The sequence below is a fragment of the Hippoglossus stenolepis genome, chromosome 6 (assembly GCF_022539355.2).
Source record: "Hippoglossus stenolepis isolate QCI-W04-F060 chromosome 6, HSTE1.2, whole genome shotgun sequence".
Taxonomy (NCBI): domain Eukaryota; kingdom Metazoa; phylum Chordata; class Actinopteri; order Pleuronectiformes; family Pleuronectidae; genus Hippoglossus; species Hippoglossus stenolepis.
Genome location: NC_061488.1, coordinates 11,883,852 through 11,895,697, shown reverse-complemented (window position 1 = coordinate 11,895,697; position 11,846 = coordinate 11,883,852). Strand labels below are relative to the sequence as shown.

At 43.6% G+C, this 11,846-nt stretch overlaps 1 protein-coding gene across 1 annotated transcript; it reads right to left on the bottom strand.

Annotated features, from left to right (window-relative positions):
• Nucleotides 1-1,880: 1,880 nt before the first annotated feature.
• Nucleotides 1,881-6,759, bottom strand: LOC118110895. Its single transcript, XM_035159047.2, has 2 exons — nucleotides 6,580-6,759; nucleotides 1,881-2,857 (listed from the first exon to the last, which is right to left on the bottom strand). Exon 2 carries the CDS (start codon nucleotides 2,853-2,855, stop codon nucleotides 1,881-1,883), a length of 975 nt encoding a protein of 324 aa, XP_035014938.2. The 5' UTR covers nucleotides 2,856-2,857; nucleotides 6,580-6,759.
• Nucleotides 6,760-11,846: the final 5,087 nt, after the last annotated feature.

Sequence of the window (11,846 nt, the reverse complement as noted above, 5' to 3'; positions counted from 1 at the left end):
TCAGCCTTCCTGACTTAAACAGAAAATGATGACATTTTAAATCAAACGGAGGAGGGTGTTAACCTTTGACCTTGTCTGTGTATCTAAGATCACTGAACTGCAACATTGCCCCTAAACTGTCATTTCATTCATTCATTCACCCAATGTAAAAATTACAGCCATACAGAGAGAAACATAAGTGCTCTGATACTCACTGACTACACTGTACAAATAACGTGTAAATCCTAGAAGAGATCTTGGCCATTAAAGTGTAAAGCACACAAACTTTATCTTGAAACTTCCAAATCTAGGCATCACCACATAGAAAAATGATTCACAAAGCCGCTGATACAGTCATATCTCTGAGGCATGTCTGCCTCTCTCAACTCAGACCGACAACGGAGACGCATGACAATGGCTGTGGGTACTGAGCAAACCATTACTCAGAAGTACAGGGAAGGAAGGAGGGTTGTCATGTGGGGAGTGTGGCTTTTTAGGTCAATGAAGCTGGAGGGGAAAGAAGTTCACAAGAGGGATGGAGAGAAAGCATGAGGGGAGGAAGAGTTCAAACTCCTAAACAGCGCTCGGATGAGGCTAAAATCTACAAGCACGTGATACTGGCCGGCAGCGAGTCGGAGAAGTTTTCCATTTCATCCCATTACTGACCCACATCACCCCTGTCGTCTTTCTTCATCTTAACATCCTGAGCCCTTCTCTCCATCCATTCTCTGTGGCTCAGCAGAGCCCCAGGCCGACGCACGCACACACACATGCACAAATACATGCACACGCACAAAACGACACCACCTAACCTCAGACATGGCTCCTCAGGAATGATGAGTAGCAGCATGACAGACACACATTTAGACAGAGAATGGTTGTTCCTTAGTCTTCACTGAGCCTATTCAGGTTACACAATGAGACCCAAAGGTCAGCTGCTGGCATGTCCTGTCTGACGCCGTTTATGACCCTGTCTCTGTAAATGTCCCTGGCTGAAAGTAAAGGCACCCATACCTGCCAGAAGAGCTCTTGGCCTCCCTAAAAAAATCGTGATTTGTACAGTGGAGACAGAGAGAAGTTGATGCTGATTATTATTTCTCTAAAGTGTATCAAACCTGGTGTGAGATCATCGCAGCAGACTTCTATGGATCCAGATGAGCAGTCACTCAGCTCGTCCACTGAAAAGTCTCCCTCCTGCACCTGCAGCCTGTCGACACAGCAAAGCCATCGCACATCGGTTACTGTACATGCAAATCACCTCAATATCACTGATTAGAATCAAACACACGAGTTGCTGGGTGTGACATTCAGAGAAAATGGACTTTCCCAGATGTGGCACATTCATTTCCATAAGAGCAAAATCACTGATGATGCACAAAGCAGTGCAAACAATTCCATCCTTACAAAAGTAAAAGTGAAGCTTGAAAATTTCAGCTCCCGCCTTAAACATTTTATTTTATTTTTTATCTTGTAAAATATAGTATAATTACAAATTCACTGAAAATATTTCTCTGCTCTCGGATTCAGTCTTTATGGATTGATCAATTTCATTCATACAATATAAGAAAGGCCAGCCCTCTTCTTATTTTTATCCCACTTTATAATAGTGGGTGTATAAGACACGGCAGCAGTATATTGACTGAGCCCAGAGGCGGACAAGAAGACACTGCAACAATCAACTCTGCTCCAGAAAACACAAAGTGTGTGTATGCGTGCACACAAATGTATGACTGGAAGAGATACAGAGGAATTAGACTGAAATGGCCCAAACAGGCCTCTGGGGGCTCATCTTTAATATCCAGAGTGGGGGCCAGTGTGTGAGTGTGTGAGTGTATGTGTATATGTGTGTATGAATGTGTGTGTGAGTGAGTGAGTGGGTGGGTCAGTAGATAAGAGAGTGATCATGTGATGACAAGAGAATGGGTGCTCATGATGGAAGTCATGATAACGTGCCTGCGTGTGTGTGATGTGTGTATGTGGGCCACTCGCCTGTAGCTGAAGGGGGCCACAGTAGCCATGTTGACTCTTGGTGTCTCTGTGGACGCAGCACCCTTGTCCAGGTTTTGATCCTGAGTATCAACAGCCATCTTTAACGTCCCCGGCAGTGTGAATGTGATGGGCGGCAGTGGCAGGGGCCTGGGAGAGGAGGCCGGACTACTGTCCTCAGAGGTCCCCATCTCCTCATCGGACTGGCTCATGGAGTTGCTGCGACCTCTGATGGTGTGTTCATAGATCGTGTGAGCGAGAGAGGGGCGGAGGTTACCGTTGTTTAACATGGTGGAATGGGCTGACTGGTTTTCTGGAGGATCTTCTCTTCTGGGCATGGCCTCTGCTGCTGTTTCAGAGTTGTAGTTGTCGCCTGTGCTGAACTGTTGCCGTGGACAGTGGTTACTGGCTCCCCATGCTTGGTTCTTATTGCTGAAGGTGTTTCTATTGTGATTGCCATTATGTGGTAACTGTGTTGAGGTTTGAGGCACAGCAGGTTTTCCCAGATCCAGTGTGTCTTTGGAGTGTGGTGGTGGTGGTCGCCGCTGGGTCAGCGGACTGCTGTAGGCAGAGCGGGACACCAGGGGAGCGGCTAGATTTCCCTTTCGCTGGAAGAGTTGACTTTTCAGGCTAGCATCTCCCAGCAGGTCCCTGGAGGAAGGGCCAGGGATGCTGGAGCTCCGTGGGCAAAGAGAAGGAGATTGAGTGGGTGTGTGCGTGGGAGTGTGCGTGGGAGTGTATTTAGGAGTTTGACTTGAGGGCCTGGGCAGGTCAGTAGCCCGCCGGCGAGGGTCTGCTTTGGGGGAAGAGGGCAACAGGCTACGTGGGAGTGGGATTCCTGACGAGGGGGGCCCACGAGGGGCCGACTTCACATTGACTCCCCCACTCATACCTGAAACACAAGGGGAGAGACATTATGAGTCAAACAGTTGGACTGTGAAGTGGGTGCTTTACTTTGAAGGCACATCGACATCAATTAAACTATGAGTCACCACAGCCCAAAAAAAGGTTTGGTTATCCATTAACTATTGATTGATACACTATATTAAAGTTCCATTCGGATAAATCTAATCCATTAAACTAGTACTGGCTGTTCTAAACGCAGATCAGAGCAAACATCTGCGGTATGGGAGCATGTGAATCAAGCACATATGACAAAGTGAGTGGTGGTGAACCACGAGTTGAGCTTATTTACAGCCAAGCACAGAGCATTTTCAATCAGATTTGTCTGCTAGAAGTAAACAGTTTCACACACAGACACAAGCTCACAGCAACATCCAGCAGCTGCTTTCACAGCGTTATGTCCTCAAATAACTGATTTTCTCCACATAATGAATTCATATACGCACACACACACACACACACACACAGCTTCAGTGAAGGACTGGGATCATTCTCCACCTGTTTGTTACTTTCCTTGGTGTCCCATTCAGAACGGACCTGCAGAGAACAAGACAAGCTTGATTCTTTGTGCCATTCTGTTCTACGCAAACCACAGTGAATGACTGTTGCTCAAGTGAAACATATCATGTACCATCATATAATTTAACTACGTTGTACTGCTCTGCTGCAGGGAGCGAGGGTGTGAGGTTGGAAAAAGGAGGGGAGGTGTAGTTATTTTAATTTGAATGTGTAAAAAAACATACGATTTATAATTGTGACGAACAATTTGTTTGGAACTTAAGTATTAAACTAACAATATGTATCTTCTGCCTCTCGGGGTCTCTCAATCAAAACAAAAGACATAGCTTGATGACATCGTGAAGCAGTGTGGGATCATGGAAGTGGTCTTCACCACCATTGCAGATGAAAATCTACCTGATGCGACTCAGGCACAAATCATGTTTACAGATGAGGTAATGTATTAAAGTTTTATTCACGTGTCCAATACAAACAGTGGAAGGAAAAAACAGCCGACTGGCTAACAATATTGATCTTTTGTCCAGTCTGAGAAAATGTCTGAGTATAAAAAATGTTCCTCATCGTTCTGTTAAAGACCATCTAAAGGATTTATAGTGAAAAATACTTTACCTACACTTTTATGACTGTGTCACTTATAGTAAACAGATCATGTTGCTGTTGCCGTCCAGATGTGCAGGCTGTGCAGACAACAGCTGCTCCTCTCTCATTTTTATACATAAATAAACTGAATACATGCAGCTACATGTAAATTCTACATTTTTGTTTTGTACTTTCTACCCCTTGTACAGCACATTCGTCTTGGAACAGTGCGTATAAGTAGATTTGAGCATTACAAGTACACACGCTCACAAATACACAGATTTAACGCTTAGCCCTACTTGGCATATCTTAAAAAGCAGAAACTTTGCTGCCAAAGACTTCCTGACTACTTGGGAAGCTGCCTTTAGTAAAGCGGAGATGTATCAAATTAAGCTGTCAAAGTCACAAGGATGACATGATGGATTATTTGAGGGTGCATCTAAATCACAGCATTTCCCACAGTGTGATGTGGAGGACACAGACACACACACATTTTCCACACGCAGTGGAAAGGGTCTGACTCCTGCAGCTCAACAACTCAAAACGTTCCCAAAAGTAAAGTTTCTGTTCTAACAAAGCAAAGTGTCTCTGTACAGTGACCTTCCTCTCACCAGTTTTGCCAAGGACTGGTGCTCTGTCATATCTGAGTCAATGCTAATGTGCAGCAGCAGCATACAGCAGCGGTGATGCGGCACAAGGTAAACAGAGACAGATGTGATCATCCATCCTCATTTCACTCTCTAAATTCTTACTCCTCATCATTCCCGTAACCTCCCCCTCCTCCCCGTGTCCATTTCTCTGCGTCTCTTTTACTCTTGTTCGTTCTCCTGGGAGGTCGAGTCACTAATAAGCATCAGAATTTCTGTCTGTCTGATATAATTCCTGGAAGGGCTTCGAGGAGCACAGGTGCGGTCTGGCTATGTGTCTATCAGTATGGAAATTGGCTATTCCCCCTGGGACACGCAGGGGTCATACTGGTACTACTGCAGCCCACGTACAGACATACAGAGGCTCAGCTGGTGGAGGGGATGTATGTTTGTGTGTGTGTGTATGTGTACAGACGAAGAGAGAAACCAGAGAGAAAGACACAATAAGACGTTTCTGCTGACTGAACCCAGCAGCTGGAACTTAGTAGAAAAAGTGGCAAATCAAATCCCTCAAAGATAACGTGATGTTTCCCTGCACCACAAGCCTGATCCACGCATACTATGTTCTCTGAGTCATGTGTTCACATATAGGCGTGAAATTCAAGATCATTCGGTATCTTTCTGTTATGTAAGTGCTTCTACAGTGGTTATATTGTTGGCTTGATGCTTTCACTGTACGTCTAACAGCTTGTCAGGCTGAAGGAATTAGTTGAGAGAGTGTGGTTATTTGTAGAGTCTAAAAATTTACAGGATCATTAAGTCTAGCTTAGTTACAGAGCACATTTAAAACTAGAATGGAACTTAATGGAGTGTGTATCTTCGCCATGGCAAAACAGCCCCTTTAAATTCAATCAAGCGGCACACAATTTCTCACACTCATAGATATCAAATCCATACATATGCCTGATTTCGTTCCATCAAGACCCAACAACTATTCTCTGTCAAATTTGGGAAAATTTCACAACAACTTATCTCACAATGTTCAAGTGAAAAAACTTTATTCCTGGATCAATATTGAATGACCTCTTCCCTGACCTATACCACATCCTTCCAACAGGTCTCGTGGTAATCTGTTCAGAAGATTTTGCAAATTCTTGCCACAAAAAAACACAAAGAATGAAATAAATTGAATTCCCAATAATACACTAAAAAGGAATAACTGATGATTTATTGTTCTTTGTTGCGGCTGAATGTAATGAAAATGGATAAATCTTAACCATAGACCTTAACACTGTGTTTGACCAGTCCCGTCATTCTGTAAGCTTGGTACTGACATCTCCTGGATATTGTAGGAAACTGCACCAGCATGGACACTGATTTCTCGGCTACTTCCCTTATTCTGTTTCATTTTCCACCTCTCTCCAAACAGCGAGGAACTGCTCTAACTGAGTTGATAAAATGGTTTTAACCTCAGCCATAGACACCAAAGAATTTAGGTGTGTATTCCTTGGAAGGAGAGAAAAAGGAAAGGTAGCGTGGCAGCTGGCAATAGATGATAACTTCATAATCACAGTACACTACTTCAGCTTCTCTGAGATTTGAATGATCAAATAAACATCAATACCCTCTCTCTAACTCTAACATACACAGACACACACAAGGGTGAGCCTTGTGATGAACACTCTCTGACTCATCACAAAATCAATAAATGAGGTGGCAGCACAGACCTCTCTGTGTGAACTAAAGGACATCAGCAGTGCATGTGTTTGTGTGTGTGTGTCCCAGTTTGGAAAGTTGATAAGTGAATGTAATTACGTCTGAAATGGCAACAACATAAACGACAGCAATAATGTGTGTGTCATTAACCGTTCACAGTGTTCATGTGACACTAAGCGGTAGGAAAACACCCGGAAAAAACATGTTAGAAAACACAGCAGCATAAAAGTTGACAGCTTCTGAAGCTCATAAAAACTGCTTACGATGAAATGTCAGATGCGTCAGATCATCAATATCGTCAATATCTTACCTGTCACTGGAGTTGTGAGTCCTTCAGTGAGCGGTTGGTTCGAGCGGGCAGAGCCGGCGGGAGGGAGGGTGGTCACACTTCTCCGACGTCCCAGGAACAATGGGCTGCTTTTTCCTGGATCACTGTTGCATCCTCACCGCTGCCCTCCCATTGGTCCGCACTGCCTCACCATTCACCAGGACAGGAAGCTGTAACAAACAGGAACGACATTTCCACCCAATCAGGGGGGCTTGTACTAAAGTGACTCACTTTTGATGTCACTCTCTATGAAAAACTTCAGGAAAAAAAACTGTTTATGTTACAATGAGTCAAGTGATCCAGATGGAAATTTATAGTGACCCCACAGTGACACATATATTGTCATCCTGAAAACGTAGCATTTAAGTCGTGTCGTTAACTCCTTGTCATGTCACACAATGGGCTATGAAACTGTTCATTCACTGGAGATGTTTAACCACTTGAACTGAAGTCGAAAAAACTAAAACTGCTAGTCACAAGGTTTTCAGTGCAACCAGCATGCAAAGGTCATCTGTTGAGGAATCTTAAAATGTCTTCAGAGGGAGTGAATCACTCATAACCTAGGAAAATGATGCATGTCTAACACACACAGACACACACACACACACACATTCCAGATGTGCTCATTACAGGAGCAAGTATACTGGTACAAACACAAGCACCCACAAACTAAACAGGACAGAGTACAACCAGACATCCAACAGTATAAACACCACTGTGTGTGTGCGTAGAGTTTCCCTCCTTTCTGATTCACTCTCTACACATCGTTATTAGATGCACAGTGTGTATGTTGCATGAGTCATACAGCCCCTCTGCTGACTCAGGCTGATCACATCATGTCACCCCTGGTAATAGGATACCCCCACCTCTCTCATCCCCTCTCCACCTCTTTTCATCCCACTTAAGCTCTGCCTTTCAGTCCGTTTGCCTCTCTCTTTCACTCCGCTGCCATCTCTCCGTTAGGCTGCTGACTGTGACACAACTGTCAACATGTTCACAGATCGAGATGCAGTGTTTTCATTCATTTGTTCAACAAATCGCAGGTGGAGAGGACACGATTCACACAAATACGCAGCAAAAGTCAAGTCAACACAGGCCTGAAGAGAAATAACTGATGTAAAATAAGCACCAGGCTATACTCACCCTCTGCGTGCATCAGGATGCAAAGCATCAAGTGAGTTTGTCTCCAATCTGTATGCTGCTGAGTGCGTCTCGCCTCTGTCTACTTTTGCCTGGCAGACCCCATGAGCTGCGAGCATGTGCATTTGTGTGTGTGTGTGTCTGTCATTCCTCTCCTCTAGCACGTCATGCCGCTCTGCTGCTGCCGCAGTACGCCTGCATCCCAATCCCCGCCCCACTCGTCCCTCTTTTCCTCCCCTCATCACAGTCTCAATCCCCTCTCTCTCTCTGTAATGGATCTATTGGCTGAACTCCCTCCCTCTCTGAGGTGAAATACAAGCCCAGCTAAAGCAGAGACAGGCTGGTCCATTAGCTGGATGAATGTGGCTTGTATGTGTGTGTGTGTGTGTGTGTGTGTGTGTGTGTGTCTGCACATGTCTCTCTATAGTTATGACGGCAAATTTTGGTTCAATACCATCATTGTGAGGACATTTTGGCTGGTCCTCACAATTTCCAAGGGTTGCTTGAGGGTTAAGACTTGGTTTTAGGGTTAGGGTTAAAGTTAGGTTTAGGTTAGGGTGAGGGTTGGGTTAGGGTCAGGCATTTAGTTGTAATGGTTAAGGTTAGGGTAAGGGGCTAGGGAATACAATGACTGTCCTACCAACTGTAGAGAGATGTGCATATGTGTGTGTGTGTGTATGAACTTGAGCTCTGCTGCATGTTTAGTGTGAGTAATACATGGTAATTAAGCAGATGTAGCCACAAATGTGAAAAGCCCAAACCCATCATCCCGCTTTCAGGGTCTAATTGGTGGTCAGAGAAAGCAGGATGAAAAAAAAGAAAAGATATGCTAATGATAGAAACACTGACGACAAATGAAAATGTGCATAAACACACACAATCACGCCCCTGCGTGTGACGTGCAGGATGAAGCTCCATGCAGGAGCAGCAGCTCATCCATCACGTCTCTAATTTCTCCCACACCTCTAATGGAAAGGGAAGAGGCGGATTGAGAGAGGGAAATAAAGGAGAAATCAACATGTGCAAACTAAACCCTACACTGACGTCCAGCTGATATATGGAGTAACGCGTCCACGTCTGACCTTGAACCTTGCTCCTCCAGACTGCCTGTCTGTCTTCATAAACCACAGACAGAAAAAAATATCTCATCGGATGAAGCAGGTAGACGTAGCAGGATGTAGAGCTAATTATGTTATTTATTACAACTATCATTAGTATCATTATTATTTTTTTATATATATTTTCTTCATATTACTTATATTAATAATAATACATTATATTTATAGAGTGCTTTTCACAAAGACACTTTACAAGCATTAAAATGAACATAAAAAGCAAAATACTAAAAACATAGAGCACACAACATACAACATTATATTATAAGAATGATTTACTTTGACTTCTGGACCTCATGCACTTTTTTTGTTTTGTTTTTCTGCTTTTCGCTTTCTCCCCTGCAGGCTCTCTTCTTTTTCTTTCTCTCTTCTCATATTTCAGCTGAGCTTGCTTACAGTTTGACACGCTGACATCAGGGACAGTGGCTGCTGAATATTTAATGAAGACAACAGTACCAGAGCCACAAGAATATGTTTGTAATGCTTTCTATGATTAAGACGTACAATCAGCAGCTTTAATTCTTGTTTATAAGGTTATTACTGAGAACCAGGATGTGTGTTTCTCTTACTGTGAGTGTAAGAGGCTCCTCGCAGTCTTGATCTTGAGGTTAAGTGCAGCCTCAGAGCTCTCTAGCTGATCATGTATTGATCAGGCCTCGACCGGCCGCGCTAACACTTGACTTTGTCTGAGACGAGAGAATCATAAATAATGGAAAATGCGTCTAGTTAAACGGCAGGACGCAAATAAATACATCACCTGATCAGCCAGCCATGATAAATTGATAAATGCTATTAGTACACAGTACATTACCCAGAGAGCGTAAGATCTCCCCCCACATATACAGGACACATGGTGTACAACCCCCCACTGTCTTCCCCCCACTTACACGAACATACAGTACAATCTGCCCATGATACTCACTTTATTAATATTGACAAATACTCACATCAATGCCACGGTCTTGCTCCAGTATTTCCAGCTCCCAGAAGTTTTGGATTTAAATGCGTGAAACTGAAACAGGACTAACAATCGAAAGTCAAATACAAACACAAAAACACACTGACATGATCTGTTGCTTTGACTCAGTGGCTCAATGAAACGGGAAGTGACTCATAACAGATGGATTATGGGTAGGAGTGTGCAAGCGGCTGCAGCCTGTGTGTGTGTGTTGTGGGGAGGGGGTTAATGTCATAGCTAATCTTCTGAGGTCCCCCTAAGGCCTGTCCACCCCCATGAGACAGAGACCCTGACGAGCGCTGTTTTGACAATGGGACACTTGTGTTACTGTCATCCCATGGGGCATCTGGAGGGGCGGAGGGAGGGGCGGAGGGAGGGGTACGTGTTGCCCGTCTGGAACACGGGACCTCAGATGTGTAGCATCGCTACGATGGGGAAAACAAACAAACACACACACACACACACACACACACACAAGGAGCGGTAGTGATCCACAACAGGCCGATTCAGCTGAGAGGAAGTCACCAGTTCCCTGTTCGTATCCAAGTAGAAAATGCAATTTCAGAATAAATTGCCGTTGGATTTCTGGCTCCTGAAGAAGCTGAAGTGAAAATAAATCGCAGGCTTGAATTTGTATCCTCCTGAAGAAGCTGAAGTGAAACTAAATCGCAGGCTGGAATTTGTATGAAGAGGTTCATGTGACTAGATGATGAGCAGGAAACAAGCTGATTGGTTGGTCAGCTCAGGCTTAAATTTAGGGTCAAAAGTGTGTCCCCTCCCCCCAGTGAAACAAAATCTACACAAAATATTTCAAAAGCTACAAAAACTTTTTAAATGTGCAAATTATATCTGTGTGCACTAAAGTTTTTAGCTCATTTCTTCTGCTGCAAAACTTCATTACATATCCAGAAAGTTGAATTAGTGAGAAATCCCCCCGGTCTGTTTGCTTGCTGGGTAGTTCGTAATCAGGATTATGCTAAATCTACTCAACTGATCTCCATGAAAGAGGGGTGGGGCATGACCCCGGGAAGAACTAATTCAATTTAGGTGCAGATCCAGATTTTTTTTCCACTTCCTTTAACATTGTGAGATTGGATAAGGGAAATAAATCATGGATCTTGATGAATAAAATCAGGCACAACTAGAGAACTGATATCTATGAGTGTGTGCAATGTGGTTCAGCTTGATTAAATTTAAGGGCACTGTTTAGCCTTGATGGATGTGTAAAATCATGGTTGAAAGATAATCAGGAACAACTGAGACTTCTGTTATTCATTCAGACAGCCTCTCTCCGATTAACCTTAATCAGCTGACCTCAATTATCTCATCGTATAAACCCACAACTTGTATTTTAGACCCAATTCCTACATAGTTACTTCAGTCCGTAATAGTTCAGTAGTTATTTATGTCCTTAATAAATAGTACTTTACTGAATACAATCAATCTCTCGTTATCATCAGGATTAAGCCGTAATTAAGCTGTGTGACTTTCTCCAGAAAAATTATGTCTATGAAGACTTTCAGTCAGGGTTTAGAGGTCATCACAGCACGGAGACAGTCTTGGCAAAAGTCACAAATGACCTTCTCATAACTTCAGATCAAGGGTTTGTCTCTATCCTCGTCCTGTTAGATTTTAGTGCAGCATCATCACATCTTATAACAGAGATTGAGAACTGGCATTAAAGGGAACCACCCTAATTATGGTTCAAATCCTATTCATCATATCGATTCCATTTTGTGCAAATTAATGATGGGTCATCTGTGCGGACCAAAGTTAATCACAGGGTTCCTCAGGGTTCTGTGCTCGGCCCAATTTTATTCACCTTATTGAGAATATAGGACGAGATGTTGAATATCCCTTTTACGTTTGAAGGTCTTCTGCACAATTTAGGTTAACAACTACCAGTAGATGTTAGCAGGTTTTAGTGGCCACAAGCGGATGTTAGGGACATAACTGTGCACTTTAACGCCATCAAGTGTTTTGGGCTTGTAATCAATGTTACAGGCCGAACTTGAGGGTACGCTGAGGCTAAAGGT